Here is a 25,041-nt window from a genome sequence, read left to right on the forward strand (position 1 = left end):
TGTTTTTTAACACACTAGTATAATTTAATTAAGAACGGAGTTCATTTAAAAAAGCGTATTCTTCAATATAAAATAAATATTAACCTCATTAATCTATCATGTCTTGTATTTGCCATCTTTTTATTAGTTTGTAAGAGTTTTTGGATAAAACTTATTTTTTTAAATTATACATTTTATTTATTTTGAAATAAATTATTAATTTTTATATTTCTAATCACTTTTAATAAGAAAAAAGACAACAATCATAGATTGTATAGTGTATCGGTTTTTATTAATCTCAACTATTATTTTTGATCGCTGCCGGTCCCAACTAATGACTAGTTGTTATGGTTCCATCTTTTAACGTATTTATTCCAACGAACAGCGACTAACATAATCCTAACGTCGTTACTTGCAGGTCACCGGAAATACGCTTTTCGCTAGAAAAAGTCACATTTTTTGCCAGAAAACTCAACATGTACACTGCCACCACCACCAACACCAACTGACTCACAACTAACCAACAACTACCACCACTTGAGCACCAACCCATTCCAATGATGGTTCTATGGTTCTAGAGACCTCGATAATTTGGACTTTTACTAAAAAAGGTTCCTAAATGTCCGATCCAAGGTTATAAAGATGTTTGAGATGAAAATGGTGAGTTTTCCGGAAAAAAATGTGATTTGTCCGGCCAAAAATGTTTTCCAGTCACATGCAACTAACGACGTTAGAACTCTGTTAGTCGCGGGCCCTTGGGAAAAAATATGATAAAATGTGGGATCGTTATCAGCCAATTCGTTAGTTTGGACTGACAACGACCAAAAGATGATAGTTGGGACTTGGGATTAACAAAAACCAATACACTTTTCTTTAATAAATAGTGTAGATTGGGTTGCTAACGAGTGTAAAAAGTTGGGTTTGATTGGGTTAGGTTGATGAAAAAAGAAATTATTTTTATAATAAAATAATAAAATATGGGTTGGGTTGTGAATTACAGTCTTATCAGTTTCTTAAATTTGTTTATTGCTTTCGAGTCATATTGTTACAGTTAGGGTTTCAATTGCACTTTGATTTGCATAACCGTCCTACTACTGTGTTTGACTACATTTTTTACTTTAATGTATGCCTGTGTGTCATGACTGATATATGCTGCTTTTATTGTTTTTCTTGGTGCACACAGGATGGGTTAGGTTTTTCAGTTGTCAGCTTGCTTAATTCGTGTTGGTTTGGCACTAGTGAGCGGTTGTTTAGAGCTACGTGTTTTTCTTTTGCTTTGTTGTTTGTTGCTAGTCTTTGCTGCCTTTCTTTTAATGTGTTATAAGTAATGTGTTAGGAATGTCAACATCTTTTTCGTTTCTTTACACACATTGGCTATTATAGAGAACGAACCGAACTTATGTACTTATATTGCTATGCAACTAAATTATGCTATTCCCGAAATGTAGATAACCATGTAGCCGGGCACTTATAACATACAATCCCGCAAAGTTGAAAACCTTATACTCTTATATACCAATCAATACCCGCCAAGAAGATAAGAAAGAAAGGATCATCATGGCAAAAGCAACGATAAGAAGAATGTAATCATCAGGCGATAGCAAGTGCCATCTATTTTTTGTGTAACTAGATACTACTTCTTTTGTATGTCACTATAACTATCAAACAATAGCTGCCAAATGTACCTTTTGTAACTAAGTGGCATATCAGAAACACAACGTAAATTTTATGTAGTTACCAGCAAACATTTTGTATAAAGCATGGTAATGAAATGCTGGAATCACTTGGTAAATGAAGGTGTTGACCTCGCTCGTGGTAGTGGTTCAAACTTCCCCTTTGCTAGCAAAAGTTGTTTAACAGAAACACCCCCAGGCTTAAAGCTGGAAAGGTGATTAAAGCAGACGCCTGCAATGCACAAAATTCATGATTTTTGTTTTCATTTATTTATTTTAGTTTTGTACGCATGGACTCAAGTTCGGTTTTAATGGTTAAGGTTTGGTTATTACGGTTTTCTCTTTCTTCTTTTTTTGTTCTTTTTGGTTATTTCGATTCGGTTTGGTTCAGTTTTGTTTTTTCGGTTCTTCACAAAATACAAAACACAAAACCAAACCAAAACCAGTATTCGGTTTTTACTAAAGTCCAAAACCGAACCGTCTGTTTCTAATTCGGTTCAGTGTTTCGGTTTGGTTTTTTTGGTTTTTCCGATTTCGGTTCGGTTTCGTGCACACCCCTACGAGGGGTGGTTAAGGTTAAAATTACTTGTTAATAAAAGGACAGGAACTTACCAAAAAAAAGACTACTTCTTTGTTAGCTAAAGCAGCAGTGTATTTCCCTTTTTGCATTTCCTTCTTAACAAACCCTTGCAGCTGTAAACACAAAATTTTATTTTCTTAATTGTCATTTAACAATATTACTAACTTTATGCTCATTGTCCAACTAAAAGCAAGGGTAAATTCACAAAATGCAATCATAAAATGAAAATTAAACCTCTACACATCTTAAGCTATCATAAATTCACAATATTACTAACTTTATTTTCTTAATTGTCATTTAACAATATTACTAGCTATTTGATTTATGAAATGAAAATTAAAAACCAATTGTGATTTCCATCATCATCATCATCATCATCGTACTCAGTAATCCCACCAATAGCAAAGCTATGGTAGGGTCTGAGGAGGGTAAGATGTAGACAACCTTACCTCTACCCCGTAGGAATAGAGAGGCTGCTTCCGGTGAGACCCCCGGCTCGATAGTAGTTTTGCATCAAGCCTTGGACATAAGGCACTTAACACCCAATCATCGGCACACTGGCCGATTGGTGCACGTACCCTTGTCTTTCGGCTATCAACGCCACCACATGATGTCTTTCGGCTATCAATTGTGATTTCCATAAAATGAAAATGGTATGAAACAAACAGAAATTGTGATTAGAAAGTACCTGGTGATGATTTTGTTTAATCTTTGACCAAGTTGCTTCTAGTATTTCCGGACACTTATTAACAAATGCTCTTTTCAAAAACTGAAAACCAATAATAATGATTACTCCAAGTTTTTCTAAATATTTTATGCACACAAAATATAATAACATAAGATAATAATAATGTATACCTTTAGAAAGGAGCACCTGCTAACTATCTCTTCACTTCCCTTCTGTAATCAGAAAATGCATTGCAAAGTTAATTACACAAATGTCCTTACGGTTTAGCCCGAGTAACAACTTTGGGTACTAAGGTTTAAAAGTAGCAAGTTTGAGGTTTGTGATTTCAATATGCAACAGGTTTGGGGTTTAGGAGTAATTTATGTTAAATTTAGGTAAAATGACAAAAATGCCCTCTAACTTGGTTTGCTACATAATTTACATAACTACTCGTATTTTTTGTTTTTTTTTCAAGTTAGAGGGCATTTTTGTCATTTTACCTAAACTTAACAGAACTTGTTACTTTTAAACCAACTACTATAAAAGAACTAATATTAATATTATAGAACTATAGAAGAATGTTAAACATACTTGTGCAATTAGAAGAGCCTGTTCAAGATGTTGAATTTGAATCCACTGTTGATTCACAATTTCACTCATCATTTCAACCCTTGATTTGATGACTTCCAGCCTTTTTTCAACATCTTGTGCTTTCGACTCCAAGCTGTGAAGCTCAAAATTGTTTCTCCTTGCAGTACCCCAAAGAATTCGAACCTGACAACAAACAAACAGCTATGTTACTTGCAATCGTTGCAAATCAAAAATTGCGTAGAAGAAATAAAGTAAACCTCTTCTTCCAGTCCATTCAGCCTTTCATTTGAATCATTCTTCATAGTTAGCAAAACAGATTGCAGATGATCAGATTCATTGGTTAACTTTTTCACAAGGTTCTCAGTTTCCTTGATATACATGTTTTTGGAATCTACTATCGAAATGCTTTCCTCAAGAACAGATTCTGGATAAAAAAAACTTATTTCATCGTTGTAAAAATCGTTATTAGGCGCCGATTAATGGGTACTCTTCCGATGCGATTTCACCTAATCGGTCAATATCGGCCCATGAACTAATACGTTAATGTTTGAATTTTGTTCTCATTGTTTTTAACTACAAAGTACATATGTAAACTTTTATAAATTTTAAAATTTACATATAAAATTTCAATTGGATCGATCTCCATTAATCATTTGTGGGTCCTTTGCATAGAGCTATTCAAAAAGTTTGCGGCTCGCTCAAACAAGCTCGAATCTAACCGAGCCGGCTCCGCTTGATTCGTAATGAGCTGAGCTCGAGCCAGGGTCAGCTTGGCTTGTGGCATGGTCTTGGCTCGGCTCGTTTAAATTAAATCCAATATTTAGCATACCAAAATAGGAAAAAATAAAAATAATCCATATATTATGCCACTCGATGTTTAAAACATCATAAAAGAAAAGAATAAAAAAAACATATAATGTTACAAATTTTCTAGTATATAAATATTATATAAAATGTATGTTAAAAACTATATTTTCATCTTTTATATACCAATATCTGCAAAAGAAATATAACAAATAAAACTACTTTAAAAAATAATTCAGCTCGATAAAGTAAATGAGTCAACCTCGAGCTCTCTCTGGCTCAGCTTGATTCGACTACAACCCTGCTAATAACATCTGTCCAATTTTTATGATATGATGTACTCCAATTCTCGAAAACCAAGTTAAATCATCGATTAAGAATGACAATTAGATCATAACCTCATACTAAATTAGCATTAGCAATAATAATAATAATAATAAATCCACCAAAGAGATTGACTACCTAAGGTTACGATCTTCAGCTCCGCTTCTCGAATTTCATCACTCAAATTGCGTCCAATCACATCAATTGACTGGTAACTCATTAAGACATGAAACACCAAAACGGCGGGAACCAAGTTCACCATTGTTATTGTGGTGGTTATGCGCCTTCACTTGAATCTAGAGTCCATCGATGACTATTATTATTATTATTATTATTGTTTTTCTAAATCAAAGAATTGGATTAAGGTACCTGTTCTTTTTACTCTATGGCATATTTGGTACCTGTAGTAGGTTCTTGGCTTGTTGCAGGGCACGTCACTCTATTCTAACCTAAATCAAGACTGGTTGTTTTCGGTTTACGATTATTTAATTAGTATAATTGAGAAGTTTGGTGTCATAAAAGTTTATTTTTAGATATTTTATTAGTTTAGTTTATTTTTATATAAATCATTTTGACAATTAATCAATTGTGATACCTTGGCATGTTGGCTATTAATCAATTATGCAACTTCAGCACTCTTCTCTAACAATTTTTTGATAATTTTTTTGGGTTATGTGAAAACCCTTTTTCTTTGAACATTTTTCTGGTTTCTTTTTTTTCTTTTTTGTTATTTTATTGTTTTAAGTATGCTAATGTATCGAAATTCAGATCTGGGTTTATTTCTGATACCGGAACGAACCTATTCGATACCTATCGAATTCGCGTCGCCGCAACGTTCATGTTTTACCAATCATATAAACATCATTTTGCATATGTTATTTTTTTGTTATCATAAGCTATACAAGTGCCGCTATTATAACATATTCACGTCAATTTTTGCACACCCCGACTATCACAATGCGGAAGCGTAAACGGGAATGTAACAGACACCTCTGGTATCAACAACATTGTTTATAAAGAAACATTACAAACTAATTTACATTATATTACATTGGTCCATCTTTGTTTACAAACTAGGTGTTACAACAAAACATGTTCGTTAAACTATTTTATTCATATTAATAACCATGTGTCTGTTCACATAGCACCAAGCATGTTCCACGATAAATAGCACGAAATCATTTTACTCAAACTTTGGTAATCCTGAAAAGCAGTTTAAAAATGGGTCAACTACTGGAGTTGGTGAGTTTCACGAGTTTCAAAAAAACAGTTATGAATATTCACAAGTTAACACTTGTAACTATGATATAAATATGTATGTATGTAGATGATGTAATTATGCTAAGCTACAGTGAAGCCTTGACTGTATGTGCTGCGTGCATCCATTTCCCACGCTCAATCAACCATTGTGGCTCCCATTCCGCCCACAACATGCCCCGGTAGCTATGTCTAACACTACATAGCCTGTTTGTATAAATATGGTCATGTGCAAACGACGCTATGTGACACGGCAACCAGTCCGATTTTGGGTTTGTCAAACCAATAATACTATTCACAAGCCACCGGATCGAAGTTAATCACTATGATCGTGGGGACTTTCGTGTGTTAGCACTTAGATAATTCACATCATTACAAGTTTCAGATATGTATACGTAATCAAACATGCTTTTCGCCCCAAAAGTTCGTAAAACAGTTCAGAAAGTGGGGTCATGAAACTCACTGTTTAGTAGATAATTAGCATTGTGTCAGCTCACGGTTTGTTTGATTCGCTATCACTAGTTCCTATAATCAATATTATAATAATATTAATATTTTAATATTATTATAATCTCAATACTAAACTGGGCTGTATGTCTAATCTGGGTATAGCTGGAACGCCCAGAAAGTGTCAATAGGCTTAGGTTGTGATGTTGTTCATTGTCTAATACTTAAAACCAAACTTGGCTCAGTTTCCCCTTTTTCCCAACTGGGGCAAGTTGTTCGTTTATGCGTTCAGAAAACAGTTGTGGGGAAGTAAGTTTGGGTAAATGTGTTGGTCGATAAAATGATTAAGTTATAAAGAAAGATCATACGTTGGGGTCCCGGATTAGCTACGGGGCCCGTTTCCGTTTATTCAGTTTGATTTGAGAAGAAACGCGCACAATCTATCCAGATTGTTCAGGTTTCTCATAAAAAGTTCGTTTTTACTTAATTAATCCAAAAATATGTTTTTTGATCACTCTTGGTGTTCTGATATTTCCGCAGGTACGTTAATCGCGAACTTGCCGGTTTTTATCAAAATTGAATTTGTTTAGATTTTCAAATTAGCATAATTAATTAACCGTTAATCATTAAACTATGAAAATTTAGCCACTTATCAATTAAAATATTTAGATTTTTATAAAAATATTTATGGAATTATTTACTAATTTATTAATTTATAAAAATTCGTTTTACCTGATATATTTAGCCTGAAAATTGTCCGTTTATCCCAAACGATTTCCAAAAATTCCACAAAATTCCTGGATGTTAAATTTATATCCCAAAATCATTTGTGTCAATTCCATAATGTAAAAAGCTTGTTAAATACTCTTTTCGGCTCAAATTCGGCTATAAAAATTCATACGAATGCATATGCACAAAACACCCCTAAACTTTTCCAAATGATCCCAAATTTCATATGTGATCAAAATATACCAATTCTGAGTTCCCAACCAAATTTCATAATTTTTCAAGTATTTTAACTGTTTTTCCCAATTAATCATCCCAATTCATTAATAAATTCGCCAAATATTATCGGATGGTCGAAAAATTGTCAAATTTGAATAGGGACTCAACAATATGGTCCCTGATGTCCCTGAAAAATTTCAAGACCTAAAAATATGCACATAACAACCTTAACCTAAACAGCCCGTAAACGAGTGTTTCGGTATTACCTTAGCGGGTTTGGTTCGTTTCCGCCTTTCTAATCAAGTTTTCAAGCTCTTGTGCATATATGCAGGCTAGGTACACCAAGCAAGTTTCATCAACCAAACAGCCCCTTAACTTAGGGTTTCGGTTATGGTACAAAACCGAACTTTTTAACCGTAAAAATGCCGTTTCAACCCTCTTATCCGTGTTTATGACCAAATATGTGACATTCGTCAATTTTTGATTCGGATTTGTATTTGTAAACCCGACCCGTTGGGTCGTTTCGATGTATTAAATATATTTTAATAAAGTGATTCCCGACATTTAATGTTCATTATTCGTTGTTCGTTGTTTATAAATTTCCAAACCTTAACGTTAATCGAGCCACGCGAGTAAAACGCGTAAATAATCCAAAACCGAAAACTTTATAATTTAATTATAAAGTTTGGGTTAAAATGTAAACTTGAAAACTTTATTTAACTTAAAAGATATTTATATTATCATTTAAAGATTCTTTAAACTTCAGGGACTAATAGTGTAACATTTTTAATTCAAATTATATTAAAATAATAAACCTTACCCAGCCCCTCCCGTCCCCCCTGTCCCGATTTTCCGGCGAACCTCCGGTGGCCGGAATCCGGCGCCGGAGGAAGCCGTTACACCCTTAAACGCGTTTTTAACTCGAATTTGTTTTTATAAAAATGATTCTCCGTCAATATTAAGCAATAACCAACTAATTAATTGTGATTCCTTGCCGTAAAACACCCCGTAATCGTCGCCGGAAATCACGGATTCACCATTTATGCAAATATCGCGTATACGCTCCACCCCGGAGTATAAATAGATGCCCAAGCTTCATTACAACTCGCTCATTCCTCTCAATCCCCCTCTAATACACCGAGTAATCTGTAATTGGGAATTCTTATAAAATTCTTTTTCGGCAACTGGGTTTCGGCCAAATCTTAACATCTAAAGGTAATTGATATATGCTTTTTAATGTCGTTACACCAATAAACAAAACCCCTAAACTAATTGAAACGAACATGAAACAGATTCCTCAATTGAAATATTAGGGTTCATGTTCTTATGATGAAGAAGATGAATCTGAAATACTACATATATATATATTTTCTTATACCCAAGATGAATTGATCTTGTAGTCCAACTGGTTAAACATGTACATCATAACCATGAGACCCGGGTTTGAAACCCGGGTCATGCGTTTTTGTTTTGGTCCAATAACTATTATCAACATTATTATCAAAATCATTTAAACTGTTACTATATTTAAAGAATGGAAACCATAACCTTAACGAATAGAAGACCCAGACCAGTTGGTTAACACTATAAACCCGTATCACCGAGACTCGGGTTCGAAACCCGGGTCCGACATATGCTTTTTCTTTTTATTATTATTAATTAATTCAGTTTAATCAATTAACGATTTTAATCGTTTAAAAATCATAATAAATTTATAAAAACCTTTTTAAATTAAATAAAAATTATGTAAATTAACTATAAAATATATCTCACCATTTTACATATAAAAATCAAGTTTCTTGTTTTCATAAGTCGTTATTAAAAATCGTGTAATAATCGCAAAGTAAACTTTAATTCTCTAAAAATCGTTTTGTTAAAGCAACAATTATATTTTCGACTTGTAAACAATAGTTCAAGCTTTTTGAACATATAAACTTTGTTTTCTCGCCATTAAAGTGCTTAAATTATACTAATAACCAAGTCGTCGTTAAAACATAAATAATAATATAATAATGTAAGAGCCATAAGATTCGTAATAAAATTTTAAAATAATAACTAAATTCTAAAAATTACTCGTGCAATTAATCAACTTTAGAATCCCGTTAGAATAGCCGTTAAAAGTCGTGTTTATTCTTATTTATAGTTCGTACGGATTAACCGCTTCGATTTCCTTTGACGCCTTCAAGTTATTCTTATTCCTTTTTCACCACAACTACTAAGGTGAGTTTTTCACCACCCCTTTTTTAATGTTTTAATGTTTTGGGGTAGCATATGTATCCTTATAAAAATTCAAGCATTGTTTCTTCTATTACAAAACTACAATTCATATATGGACTTGTGTGTTACTTGTATTACTTGCACGAATATTACTTGCATGATTGGGAAGTCTCATTAAGTATGATCATACGCCCCCCTTTGCACTCTGGTCCGTTTGTATCGAGTGGAAAAGGGCCTCATTATCCAAGTACGTTGGTTGTTACCAATTGGAAAGGACCTTACTTGCGCGATTATCCAAGTACGTTGGTTGTACCAACTGGAAAGGACTTACTTGCTCGTTTATCACATGTCTATGAATTGTATGGTTTTTATGTACGTACTGTGGAAACTCACCAACTATATTTATAGCTGACCATATTTTATACATATGTTACAGGTACCGTGATTAGAGGTTGAAGTATTGAAGACACTTAGATTACTTAGGGTATTTCAATAAAAGAACTATTGTTATGATTATGTTTTGGTTTGAACTTGTATTGTTACTTTCGAACTTGTGTTACTTGGCTTATTAAATGAATTAATGTTATTATGGTCACTTAATAGTGCCACGTGTGTTTGAGCAACCTGTACGTCACACTCGGGCGTTTCCGCTTAAGCCGGGGTGTTACAAAAAAAAAACTATCAAACCAGGTTTCTTAACATGTGTATGATCAAAACATGTTTATGGACCATTTTTAGGAGTTTTACATGGTTATGAATGATTTTTGGCAATTAATTCATGTTTATATGGTATTAAACATCATTAAAACTAGTTAAAAATGATGAGTTTAGTAATCTTACTTAGAGTTTTTGGGGTTGAGCTGAAGAACATCATATGCCTTGTTAATTTTTTGGAGAATTCTGGTCTTAAAATATCTATGAAGTTATTATATATTAAACCTACTAAATAATAATAATAATAATAATAATAATATGTAAATGGCGGCCGCAAGGGATGGGCCTCCCCTTGGGCCCCATTTTGGCCCAAAAATTTGATTTTTCAAGCCCAAACACGAAAGCCCAAGTCCAAATTTGCATAGGGCTCGTTTTTTGGCGCGAAAAACGTATCGGGTGCGACAAACAGTGCGAAAACGAGTGTTTTTCGGCTAGTTTTGTGTAATTTTATAAAAACATATTACACGTTTGTAAAAATCGAAAATATTTTCACGGATCGCTTAAAACATTTCAAGTAAGTGTTTGGTAAGTCTTTTTCGGCTTAACGGATGATACAATGCTTGGTTTGTAATTATCTTTCGCGTTTAAATCTATAGCGGGTAGTTAAACGAGCATGTTTTCGTTTAACCTGTTTGCTATGGAACTAAGGCCATAATACTAGTATATTAGCTTATATTAAACGTATATCATTTATAGATGCCCCCCCCCCCCCCCCCCCCCGGGATATCTGGGTCATAACCCGACCCGTTCGGTTAATCGTTCGTTCGTTACGTAAAAAACGTTTATTTGTTTAATCGATAAATACGCACTGAGGTGTACGTTGTTTTGACTCAAATGTCACAGTTTTCCACCTCAATGCATGGTCTCATTTTTTTAAAATATGTTTATTAATATATCTAGGTGGCGAATTAATTTTTTTTGTTTACTACGGTTACGTAACCTGATACCGACCGAATTCGCGTTGGCTTGCTACTGAAGCGCGTGTACAAACAGCCAAACATCACTAGCCTAACACAAGCGCTGGGTAAGTCCCCTAGAGTTTTCCACCTGAATGCATGGTCTCATTTTTTTAAAATATGTTTATTAATGTATCTAGGTGGCGAATTAATTTTTTTTGTTTATTACGGTTACGTAACCCGATATCGACCGAATTCGCGTTGGCTTGCTACTGAAGCGCGCGTACAAACAACCAAACATCACTAGCCTAACGCAAGCGCTAGGGCAGTTTTTTATAAACTAGTTATTTCAATTTTTGCGTTGCGGCGGGAATTCGGTTGATGTAGATTAGGTTTGTTATGGTATTGGTACGGTACCAACACACGCTATAACAACTGAAAGAAAATTTTTAATAAATAAATACGTGATATGACCAAAATGATACTAACACGTGTACGTTTCGTTGTAGTGACTCAATTCTAATTTAAAAAAAAATAAAAATATCGTACTGTAAACTATGTAAAATGTACTGCATTTGAAGTTATAGTTTCTATTTAATTAAATGTCTTATACTCCGTAGCTTATAGCTTATTTACAACGTAAACTAAATCTTTTAATAATAATAAGATATATTATTTAAGAGTTATAACTAAATAAGATATATTATTTAACGGTTATAGGTAAGACCATTCACATCTCATTCTCTATGTTTATTCATATAGTTTAACTAAAAATCATCATTCCATAAATTTGTCTCTCATTTTCTAAAAGCATTAACTAAAAATCACGATTGTTTTCAACCTTTTTTTTTTCAAAATACAAAACGAATAAGATACGTTAATACTTTTAAAACAATAGTAAATACAGTTGCATACGGCTAACTGAAATAGAGAACTTGTACAGATAACATATAGCCATATAGCAGATATCTTGGCTAGTGTCACTATAGACTAGCATGGTTGCATTCAATTTCTTAATCAAAATTAAACATTCAGTTATTTCATAAAATAATGATTAACACGTGCCCATTGGGTTGACATGAGCATGGCTGTTTAGCTAAACGTGTATATGGAATTCGAACCGACTAAATCCAAACAGTATCTGCCTGTATAGTCCTCCATGAGCTACCAAAAAAAGTTTTGTAGCCCATCTATTACCCTCCACAACTAACATTAATAATAATTCATAGTGATCATATTCAGTGTAGTATTCACTTTCACCAATAACTCATAAAAGTGCAAAACCATAAGCTCCACATTGAAATACAAATGGTTCCATGGTGAGAAATCCCAATTGCCATCACAAATGCACATTTACAATCAGAAATTCACGAGTACAAGGAGTCTTTGACTCTTTTGCAAGGAATCGAGAAAAGTGGGAGACAGTTTAGAAAGGAGGAAAAACAGTGTAACGGTGAATTATTGAGTATCAAGCACATGGATAAATTTCGTTTAGCATAGTTGATGTTGAAGATTAGATAAAATCTATAGAAGCTCTTGAGCATGACATGTGAGGAATTGACGTTGTCTGATTAATGTTCACGGACATCAATGTGGATGATGATCAAGAACTCGGGACGGTACAAGGCACACATCTACAAATTGAAATTTTAATATTGGTTGTAAAGTTATCTATTGTTCAAAAAATATATAACATGGTTAGACGTTTTGAGTAGAAAATAGTTGTTGAAACCTATATATGTTGTGGTTTTAAAAGAGAAAAATATAGGACCGTATTTCCCGTAATTAAATTTATTATAAAATGATTTTTATAATTTAGGGCTTTACCCTTTTAAAATAATGACACAGATATACATAACATAAATATATGTTAGAAATGTTTTTTTGCACATGTCAATAGCTCTAAAGTTTTTCTTTAGAGATCATAGCAGTGTACAAGTGAACGATGCATGATATACACCTCTCGTAAAACATTCCCAGATCCACAATGGAGTGTGGACACCGACCTACCAATGCAATGCAATGCAATGCAATGCAATGCAATGCAATGCAATGCAATGTGTACAATTTTACCAATGCAACATTTTTAATGAAAATTTAAGAACAATTTTCATGTGTCCAAATCATGAATCATACATACATAAGCAACAACTTGAAGTATATTATCGAATACATCGAAAGCGAAAATAGTGCACCAATGTGCTGCCAGAACAAGAGCGCCGAGGCTTCACTAACCGCGTATCCCCTCAAACTAGCGATAGCCCCAAACAAGATCGCGCTAGGTGTCGTGTACTGCAACAAAAGCACAAACTGAACATCCGATCGCCTTGAATCAACAAGTTCATTTTATCAGCTAACATCACGACCACGATCCCTAGCATCGGAAGCACCAATAGCCTCGTGAAGAGGTAGGTCCCAGCAGAGCCCAGTTGGACCCGCAAGACTCACCTTGAAGAGGGACGTCTGCGCAAGGACCAACTGGTTCCGCAGGACCCACCATGCTCAGAGATGAAGACCTTACGCGCAGTACGCCAGCTGTTCCCGCAGGAAAAGCCTCCCAATGGTGAAGTACTCCGCCTGTTCCCGCAGCTGCGGATACAAGCCATCAGGGAAGGCTACCCGCACTAATAGCAAGGCTACACGCACAAGGCACTAACTCTCAATAACTCAGTGTCACCTGAAGGAATGAGCAAGGTGGGAATACTCCCGCCCAAATGAGCCAGTCCGTACGCTTCTGGAAGATCTTTTGTACTATACCTGCCAAGGTATGGACAAAATAGACAAGATCTGACCAAAGCAGCCCATGAACCAATCACAGGGTGACAGCTCACCGACAACAGTACGAGGAGGAGCACGCTCTAGTACTGTTTGTCACTATTAGCCGCTGCCTACTCACCAACCCTGGTCGTGGCACGCACATAGCCTGCAGTTGGTGGAAAAGGAATAGTACACAGCCGGCGGAAAAGGAACAGTACACACTATCAGCCGCTGCCTACCCACCAACCACTGGCATGGCACGTGCGTAGCCCACAGTTGGTAGAACAGGAATATTATACAGCTGGCTGTACCTGCTTGGAAACCTACCTTCGACTATAAATACTCCAACACCTTGGAACGGTATTATTATCTTGTATCTTACTTTCACTAGCTATTTCTCTCAATATACACTTATATTCAGAGCAATCTAGTCTGATTCTCACGCCGGAGGGTGGTCACAAGGAGAAACCCCCCTTCTCAGTGACGAGCTCACGGTGTCTGTTTTGCAGGTCATCTGAAGAACATCCATCTTTGCCGGACCTAACCCTCGTGGGAAACATTACTTAGCCCCCAGATTATCCATAATCTGCCCGGGGTCACTTAGTGTTTCTTCACCTCGCGACTAGAATCCCGATTGTGGTCCGCATCCCAAGCCTAGACTCGTTAGGACCCTCGGCCATCATCCCACCAAGAACCAACATAACCGAAGGCACCATGGCTCCAGCCACTATGTCTAGACTATCGGTCAAGAATGCTAGTGGCGCGTCATCACCGTACACAATAGACTTCAAAAACGGAATCATTCCAATTACTAAAGCGAGAAGAGTCGCAATCGTTGGCGGTTGAAGAATATGACGAACCGGTGTTTGCTCAGCTACAATTCTTATCTTCCTAACCATCCTCGGCTCGGCTAAACACCTAATCGATTTAGGGCTTCGCGGGCGCTCATGCCCATCTTGTAACAAATCAGGGTCTTGCAAAGAAGACTCCGAAAAGTCTGACACACTTGCAAAAACCCGTGCAATAAACGGGGTTTGCAATGTACAGTTTCTTTATCATCCATCCCAGGCCACTCTGCTTCATGTAGTAGTGGCCTGCTGAGATCGTTCACGGGTAAATTCTCATTCTCGTGAACGATCTCAATCTCACCTCGTCTTCTTCCACAACCTCATAATATTCCATAGGCGGCTCCATCATATGGTAAACCAAAGTATAAACTAAAAGCACGGATACCCATTGTGCTAATGACACGTAGGCGGTCCCGGCTGTATGACAGTCGGGACCGAACGACGTGTCACCACTATGACAAACCGAACCAACAATCGCTAAAATAAAATTACCCGTGTTCCCGAACCCCGTGACAATAACAGTGAATCGGAAAAACTCGGGCGGCGGGCGGCAAATAACCGCCACTAATAACCCCAAAAGACAATCGATTACCGTACTGATTATGACGTTTACAGGTATAAACCACCATAAAGCTAGATTCTGTACGGAAACTGATTGACCCAGATGGATAAAGATTGTGCAGGGCAAGAACAGAGCAAACACAAGCTTGCTAAGGAGCTTGAAAGTCGATTTTGGGACGATTTGTGTTCGTGGGTGAAGAGGTAGGTCCCAGCAGAGCCCAGTTGGTCCCGCAAGACTCACCTTGAACAGGGACGTCTGCGCAAAGGCCATCTGCTCCCGCAGGACCCACCACGCTCAGAGAACCTTACGCGCAGTACGCAAGCTGTACACGCAGGGAAAGCCTCCCAATGGTGAAGTACCCCGCCTGTTCCCGCAGTTGCGGATACAAGCCATCAGGGAAGGCTACCCGCAGACAGCAGGGCCACACGCACAAGACACTAGCTACTTCAGTAGTCACATGAAGGAATGAGCAAGGCGGGAACAATCCCGCCTAAATGAGCCAGTCCGTATGATTCTGAAAGATCTTTTGTACTATACCTACCAAGGTATGGATATGACAGACGATCTGACCAGAACAGCCCATGAGCCAATCACAGGGTGACAGCTCACCGACAACAGTACGAGGAGGAGCACCCTCTAGTACTGTTTGTCACTATTCAGCCGGCTGTACCTTCTAGGAAACCTACCTTCGGCTATAAATACTCCAACATCTTGGAATGGTAAGATCATCTGCTATCCTGTTATCTAGCAATCTCTTAATATACACTTATATTCAGAGCAATCTAGTCTGATTCTCATGCCGGAGGGTGGTCACAAGGAGGAACCCCCCCTTCTCAGTGACGAGCTTACGGTGTTTGTTTTGCAGGTCCCGTGAAGAACAACTGTCTCTGTTGGACCTCATTCTCGTGGGAAACATTACTTAACCCCCAGATTATCTATAATCTGCACCGGGTCACTTAGTGTTTCTTCAGTGGGTGTGCGAGAAGAATACCGATTACAGTAAGACATAGTAGCTTCAATAATGGAACAACAGCATGTATGAGTTCTTGTTGACCAAATTGAACATCTGATTCAAACAAACCCATCACAAATTGAACAACAGTGAGATGCAAGGTTATGAAAAAGAGAGAATATTTAAGTAATTATTGGGATCAGAGAACATGCACATGGGATTTGCAGGTGGAGATGCTTGAAGGAAGATTATTATTATTATTATTGGTTGTGGAGAAATTATTGATGCCACAAGGCTTAAGTCAATTGGATATAATAATAGTAATAGTAATAATTTATGGGGGGTGTGAAGGTGATGGATTGGGAAAAAGACAAATAGGGGCCAAACAAACTGTGTAGGGGTGGGTTTAGGTTGGACCCTACAAAAGGTATATGTGTAGTAAGATGTCCTTTTTGGAATGATACATTTTGTGATTTAAGATGTGTCATGTCACTATCCATTTTTATCTAGGATGTATGGTAAAGATATTTATGTTGTTGAATCATGTATGGTAAAGTTCTGACTACCGGTTAATCGGTTTTGTGGGTTTTTTTGTTTATTAATTGAACATGTATATTTTCGGGCGGTCACAACCGGTTCATTTCAATAGCTGGTTTGGGTTTTTAATTGGTTTTTGAGTGGAAAAACTCTAACCTATTTGACAAGTTAGGTTAATGACTAGTTAACATAATTAACTTATTGAAATTAATTTATTGCGTTTGGTTTACCACTTTCTATGTGAAAATCACTAAGCAGTTCCTAACCTAACTACCTAAGGTTACTAATAGGTTTTGGTTCAGTTCCAGTTTTGGTTAACCAGTTGGGATTTCACCTCTAATGTATGGGAATCATGTAATCCGAAGGCGATTTTTTAATCCTTTTATCTAAATTTTCCAAGTATCATGTTGTCGACAGTATTCAGCTTCCAAACATACTGATCAGGTTGATAGGCTTTAAAAATAGTTTAAGTGGGTAAAAGTGTTAGCAATTCCACCTGTTTAATTAAGTCATTCGATTCATGGTCAATCTAATCAAACAAGTTAACCTAACCACGACGTATTTTTCAAAAAGATTATATATTACATGCTAAAACCTTACTGTTTTGTATTGTATTTGAAATTTAATAAGTCTTATGATAAGATATATTTTGTTTTGAAGTTTACGTCAAGTATTTAATTTTTTATTTGTTTTTCTGTAATGATACATGGATGACAGATGTCTGTCATTTGTCATTGTAAAGACGCCTTTGGGGTAAGCCGGCTATTTGACAAAAGTAACAAAAGCAATGACTGAAATAGGTTACGTACATCAGTACATGTGATTTGTTGAAGAATATATAAATTCCTAGAAGATAGAATAATTTCATGGGCTTAAATTTCAAAAGAAGGTAACTATTTGCGTATCAAATAATAATAACAATAATCGTGTCGGTTTTATTCTTGGATGGCTGATGGTAAATATCAAATAACAACCATAAACATTTGGCCATAATAGTAATACACTAATACTTACCTAAACTTTCTTTTCTTTATTTGAAAAGGCGATAATATGAAAACGAAAAGGGAAACATCAACCAAATAGTATTTTTTTTTATTTCAGTTTAAATAACGAACAGTATTTTCTTTCTTAATTTCAATAGCTTGCATTTAAATATCAAACACAAGAATAAATATAATTAAATATTTGGTTTGAAAATGCACTTCATGAAGTGAATGGATAATTTCACAACAAATCAAACCATTCGAATTGATATTTAATCTATATATTGTATTAATTGAGAAATTGATTACAAAAAAAAAATACAATTAAGAAGGAGATGAGAAATTACAGAGTTATAGAGTAGAGGATGGGAAAAGAAGACCATACACTAACATCATATTCGTCATAACATTTTCCCTTCACTCTCCGACTTATATCTAGTTATGTCTACTTGTTGGGCATTTAAACGGGCTACTTGATTGGGTTAGTTGGGCTTATCTAGGATCACTAACACTTCATGTGTATGCAATATGTATAGGTCACTTTTTTTAGGCTTACTGTGCTCTATCTGGAAACTTTTCATGTGTTCGAAAGTCTAATTGTTTTATATGCAACATAAAAAAGAACATTTTATAGTTTCTTCATGTAGGTTAGGCCCAAATCATACTTAATAGCTAATGCCCATTAAGAAACATTTTCCGTCATATTATCAGCACTCCTTTAGTCAAAAACATATTTAATGGTTAATGTCCCCTAACGTGTCCCTTCAATCGTTATCACTTCAAGCTATACATAACATTATTGTAGAAACGTTCATGCCCATTCACACCGTTATAATGTTCGGGGGTGGTGTAGGGCTTTATCCGCCTCTATAATACCCACTGTGGATGGTCTAATAGTCAAGCTTAGTAGAGAGTAAGTAGATAAAATGTAGAGAAAGTAGACATTTAGTTTGAATGCTTATTACGACTTGAATGTTTAAATTAGTTTATTAAAAATTTGTAAGTTATCAATAGTTTAATAGTTTATATAAGATAAGAGTCAAGCTATTCTACAGAGAGGGACAAAAATAAGAAAGGATTTGTAGCAAAATAAACGCATAAAAATAAAGAAAAATTAATAAAAAAATCATAACTCAAATTTAATACAAAAACAGAAAATGTAAAAAACACAAAATGTTTTCACCGCCTTTCTCGTTCTCAGAAAAAAAAAATCAAAAAAGACACAATGCTGAGTGAAAAAGATCATTGTGTCTTTTTGTTTATCATTTTGTTTTGTGTTTATTTTCGTCATTGATTGTGCTTTTTTTCTTGACATTATGTCTTTTTTTTCTTGATATTGTATTATATTACTCAACATTGTGTCATATTTTGTTCGTCATTATGTTATATTTTGCGATCTATTGTGTCTTTTTTGGTTTATCATTGTGTTTTTTTTCATTTTCGGCATTGTGTCTTTTTGTCTTTTTTTAACAGGAATGACGGGATAAACATTTTGGTTTTTTAATTTTTTTTGTTTTTTATTTATATATTGAGTTATGATTTTTTTAAAGGGTTTTTGTGTGACCACAAATCTTTCTCACACTTCTTATTTTTTCTCCCTTTACATCTTAACTTTACCCTGTAAGATAAAGCAATCTCAATTCCATTGGGAGATATATCTAGTAAAATATCAAAGGAAGAAAATTAAAGAAAATCGATAATAAAACTATAAAAGAAATGATCAAATTTCACGTAAATTGTATTCACATACTTAGAGAGGAAGGGGCATTAGTGTGGGTAAGGTTCATGGGTAGTTTATCATATGATAAACCCACCCCTAACTATGTAGGTAGTTTGCCAAATTACAATTTGTGGCAAAGGTTTACTGTGTTTATATGACCGTTGGAGATTTTTGAAGAAATTAAAACATTCATTAATACTCAATTTATTGTATATATATATATATATGATTAGGTTCATTTCAGAAGTTTTCTTATCGTGAGAAGTGTGAGAAGTCCTTCTAGCCAATCATATAATTTCCTTTTTATTTTATGTTTAATTAATTACTATGACATATTAGTAAAATTTTCATGATTTGTTTTTAGTAACTAATCAATAAGTTAGGAGTTTCAAACATGATTTTCTTTTTATCATTTTTTATATTATATTGACGGTTAATTTTTTATTATTTCGAAGTTCTTTTCACAAATTCAGTTTTTTTATATTAAAACAACTCATTCATAATAATTATCCCGAGACATTAAAAATACACACTACACGTCAATACAAATAACATATTCTATACACATAATACAACATATTCTACACATTAAAAATACATGCTACACATCAATCTTAACAATATATCCTACACATCATAAAGCATATCATATACATTAAGCAACACATCTTACATGTCATACATCATATCCTACATATAAACCTATTTACATCTTATTTACAGTTTATCAACAAACAAATCTACATCTTTTTTTATTTTATTTTTAATTTCAAGATTTTTATATTAATTATACACACACACTTCAAAATACCACCTACACAATACATAGTTGAACCAACACACAATAAAATAATTACACATACACAATTCAAAGTATCACCTACACAGTACATATATGAACCTACACATTACTTAAATGAACCTACACGTGATAAATGATACACATACATAATTCAAAAATACCACATATAAAGTACATATATGAACCTACAAAGTACACACGATAAAAATTAGAACTACACTATTCGAAATACCACCTACACGGTACATATATGAATTTACATATTACATAAATGAACCTACACGATAAAAATTACACTTTCACAATTCAAAATACCACAAATACAATATATGTATGAACCTACGTAGTACATAAATGAACCTACGCACGAAAAAAATAACATACACAATTTGAAATACCACTTACACTAACAAAATAATAATTACTTTTAACATAATCATTTTTAAATTATGAATTTAATTAGTAAATTAATTAATTGTGAACAAATTAATTCCTAAATAATGTAACTTTAACATATTGTTGGTCAACGCTTTTTTATGAACATTGAAGAACGTGTTAGCTTGTATAAACTAGAAAACATATGGTGAAACTCACGAATTTATTTGGTAATAAAAAGTTTTAATAATATTAATTATATAATTTTTTTTTCTTTTTTGCAGGTTGTGATAACTTCTTGCGAGCTTAAATTATTAGAATATTTTATTTGAGAGATGATGTAGTTAAAATTTATGAATGTAATAATAAAATGTAAGTTATAAATGTGGCTTTTACAAAACAAAATACCAACATACCCTTTTTGTTTGAAACTTCATTAATTTTCATTAAGATGTTGAAACTCATAATTACACTATTACCATTTTGATTGTAGACCATAGATCAATCATCATCAATAGTTATGATTAACTTCTCGCACTTCTCGCTATAAAATCACTTCTCACAAGATCCATCCCCTATATATATATATATATAGGAGAGATTTCAATTAAGAACCTCTTTGAGTTTTAAGAACTCGAAAGAACTCAGTGTAATGATTTTTTTTTCGAATTTTTTTACACATGCGTAATATATGTAACTTACATACACTTAAAAAAATTACACAATTTTTTACGCACCGAGTCGACTTTTTACACATGTGTAACGGACGTAAAAGTTAGTGTAACCACTTACATATTTATTCTCTCTCCTACTTTGACTTTTTTGCCAGATCTAATCTCAACCACATATTCCAATCCACCAATCCACACACACACACACACACACACACACACACATATATATAGAGGGGAGGGATCTTTTGAGAACCATGTTGAGTTTTAAGAACTTAAGAACTTCAATTCTAGGCCACACATTTAATTAGGAGTGAGAATAAAGATGCAAGTGGTTACACTAACTTTTACGTCCGTTACACATGTGTAAAATGTCGGCTCGGTGTGTAAAAAATTCTGTAATTTTTTTACGTGTATGTAACTTACATATATTACGCATGTGTAAAAAAATTCGAAAAAAAATCGTTACACTGAATTCTTTCGAGTTTTTAAAACTCAAAGGAGTTTTCATTTGAAATCTCCCACACACACACACACACACACACACACACACCCCCCACTAACTTTTCACCATTTTTATTAACTCAAACATTTCATCATTTTTATCACTCAACATTCACCATTACTATTCACTCAAACCCCCAACGGCATATGTCTCAAACGATGATCTCGTGATATTCATCTAGAGGACGAAGGCATATACTTGGCCACACGATCATCTAGATGCCGAAGTGAAGAAAATTGCTATTACCCGCAAACGAGAAATTGCGGAAAAATATAATTAGCCAAAGGATCATCTAGTTTAGATGTTCGTGTTTTAACTTTTTTGGTTTTGATCGTTATATTTTATTTTTCCGGTTTTCAATTATGTAATATTTTTATTTTTAATGAAATTTTAATTTTAATTACATTTAATTGTTTTTTTATTTTTAAATTTTAACAAAAAAAAGTTTTAGGGTACTTGTGGGTAGGTGTTTCTAGTTATTTTGAGGTTTGTGGGTACTTAAAGGTAGAAATAAAATAACAGTATATGATTGGACAGTGCATGAGTAGTACCCATGAGTGCTCATTTTCCTCCTATAGCTTCCAAATCAACTAACATCCTAAAAGTATAGTCCATAAGCATACTAATACATATATCATCCATAAATGTTTTGGAAAAAAAAGGCTAGAAGAAAGAGAGCGGATAACCTATAACCGTGTCAATAAACTGTCGGTTGTTCTAATCTGTTAAATATGTTATCCAATGCGCTACTCCGTCATCATTTTGCTTCTTTTTTATATATAAAAGACCCGACATTATACATATATATAACTTGTAACTTTGGTGCCGCAAAGCCTTTATTGGGCCAAGTGGCGGCACCAAAACGGTTCACCTAATTTTGTTTTTTTTTTTTAAATTTGACAATTAAAAGGTTATTCGTCTCAACTTACTGATGAAACGCTCAAGATGGACAACTTTAGGTTTTTACTGACGCCCGGGTTTACCAACCTTTTCGTTTACTTCCGGTATCATAACAAACGTAACCAAAACAACAGAATTTGCGTCAACTCACTGTCGCAATGCCCGGGAACACTTAGGTTTTACCAACACCCGAATTTTACCGACTCATTATTGCTGCGCCCAATATCGACAACGCTCAGGGTTTTACCGATCGAACTAATGTCGTTTTTTTATATTTTAATTTTTTATATGTTAATTAACCGGACCCACAGTAATGCACAACTGCAACGTGACATAAACATATTCGACCTATCCGATGTGTTATTCGACGCCGGGTAAAAAAACTAGTTATATATAAGATTGATTGCAACTTAAATAAACAAACTAATTAATTAAACAGCCTTATAAAATTGTAGATGACAATACTAGCGGATAAAGGCACACTCAACATCAAAAGTGCCAATGTCCCAAGAGCCAAACTTGGCCTAGTGTTCATCAAACACATTTGTAACATCCTCATGGCTTCACATACATCTCTAACATAATCCTCATAATATTTCTTCTCCCACTCCATCCAATTCTCCGATATCACTGGCGGCAAACCTCCCATCTCCGCCTCCTGTATTCGCATTCTTAACACAATCATATTTTCATCCACAACATTCCCTCCATCATTGGTCCCTCCGTAAGATTTAGCCGTAATGCGGCTGAAAACAATCGTTTGCAAACGACGACAATGGCGGTGGTGGTGGTGGATGGGACTAGAAAGGATGGGATTGGACCAAGATATTGGTTTCATTGGAAGTGTGATGTTTTTGTTATGGAGGGGTTGTGGTGTATATAAAAGGAAAGTTGTGGGGTTTAGGGATTGAGTGTCGGCTAAGTTTATTCTTCTTATAGATGACGAAAGAATTATGGTTAAAAAGTGTAAAAGGTGCAAATCCTTAAGGGAGCAACGTGCAAGTTAAAAGGCAAGTTGCATTCAATTCATGATGACAAGTTACGTGTGAAATTTTGCTTAACAAAATATCCTACTTGTAACTTACTATTCTTTGCAACATAAGGATAAGTAGAAAACAGTTATATTTTCTTTAAAGGTAATTTTTTTTTTACTTCCCGATACTCGATCACAGGACCTTTAGGTGTTTATGTGGCTTTGCTTCTATCACTTGAGAAAACAAATAGATTCGGGTTTGATAACTAACGGAGTTCAGCTACTATATGAATTATGAAGAACTAGCCAGTAGCCACTATCACACGTTCACACTATATTCATATTTCTATTATTTTTTATGCATAATAGAATTCGACTCTCCTTTGAAACTGAACAAACTGAAGCCGGAGTCTACTATTATTATTTTTAATTATGTTTAGAAAAAATTACAATTTTTGTCCTTTTGAATTAGCTAAATTATGAAATGGGTTTTTTCCGAAAATGAGTTTCACCTTTTATCTTTTATTCGCATGTTTCGCTTGGTTTTTGTCCTTTACACCAACGGTCATTTGCATTCTCTGTTAAGTCTCCTCATGTGCCGTGCACATAAGCAGCATATAGTAACCACAGATCTTTGAATGATTAAAAATCAATTTTGTTGAAAATGGAGGCTCATATTTGTGAAAACAATCGCTGCAATAGGATAAAAACACACAACCATACTTTTGAGAACTTGTCACCACCACTACCGATCGCCATCGTCAGTCAAAGCCATCACCACCGCCGCCATCCTTCATCCCCATTGATCTAACCCATCACATTGCCAGAATCTGTTAGTCTTATCAACCTTTCTCCTCTCTCGTTGATGGCGATTTTTATGGTGTTTAGGCTAAATCAGATTGTTTAGCCTAAATCTGATTGTTTAGTAACTGAAGGGGGAAGAATCGTGGTTCCCCAACTTGCTCTTCCCTTTCTTTTGCTTCCATAAAATCCAATCGATGAGGTGGATTTTAGATGTATATCGCAATCCTAGTTTCAAGTGTTCAATTGGAAATTCAGGATTTAGGTCGAGTGGGTTCGAATTCCATGGCTTGGTTTAAGCCCCGGAGAATTGAAAGAGGGTCGAGTGTTGCTCCTCTATTGGTGACGATGGCCGACAGCAACAGATGGTCGCGACGCCTCATGTGCACAACACATGAGGAGACTTGACAGAGAATGTGGATGACCATTAGTGTAAAAGGACAAAACCGAGCGAAACATGCGAATAAAGGATAAAAAGTGAAACTCATTTTCGAAAAGGACCCATTCCATAATTTAGCTAATTCGAAAGGACAAAAATTGTAATTTAAAGCTTGTCGTTTT

At 34.8% G+C, this 25,041-nt stretch overlaps 2 protein-coding genes and 1 pseudogene across 3 annotated transcripts; all 3 read right to left on the reverse strand.

Moving 5' to 3' along the window:
* Positions 1-1,534: 1,534 nt before the first annotated feature.
* Positions 1,535-4,873, reverse strand: LOC143545702 (uncharacterized). The gene is made up of 7 exons (XM_077037541.1): positions 4,757-4,873; positions 3,748-3,914; positions 3,491-3,673; positions 3,091-3,132; positions 2,921-3,001; positions 2,265-2,345; positions 1,535-1,884 (listed from the first exon to the last, which is right to left on the reverse strand). The coding sequence occupies exons 1-7, from the start codon at positions 4,836-4,838 to the stop codon at positions 1,819-1,821; spliced, it is 702 nt and encodes a 233-aa protein (XP_076893656.1). The 5' UTR covers positions 4,839-4,873; the 3' UTR covers positions 1,535-1,818.
* An 8,281-nt stretch (positions 4,874-13,154) lies between these two features.
* Positions 13,155-16,346, reverse strand: LOC143545713 (protein PIN-LIKES 2-like; annotated as a pseudogene). Its single transcript, XR_013137479.1, has 3 exons — positions 16,240-16,346; positions 14,467-15,457; positions 13,155-13,491 (listed from the first exon to the last, which is right to left on the reverse strand). The product of XR_013137479.1 is annotated as a protein PIN-LIKES 2-like (transcript).
* A 6,787-nt stretch (positions 16,347-23,133) lies between these two features.
* On the reverse strand, positions 23,134-23,544 carry LOC143546175 (uncharacterized). Its single transcript, XM_077037895.1, has one exon. It carries the CDS (start codon positions 23,542-23,544, stop codon positions 23,134-23,136), a length of 411 nt encoding a protein of 136 aa, XP_076894010.1.
* Positions 23,545-25,041: the final 1,497 nt, after the last annotated feature.

The sequence above is a fragment of the Bidens hawaiensis genome, unplaced genomic scaffold, assembly GCF_021521415.1.
Source record: "Bidens hawaiensis isolate Kalapana, Puna unplaced genomic scaffold, B.hawaiensis_p1.1 tig00000904_1, whole genome shotgun sequence".
In the NCBI taxonomy this organism is placed as follows: domain Eukaryota; kingdom Viridiplantae; phylum Streptophyta; class Magnoliopsida; order Asterales; family Asteraceae; genus Bidens; species Bidens hawaiensis.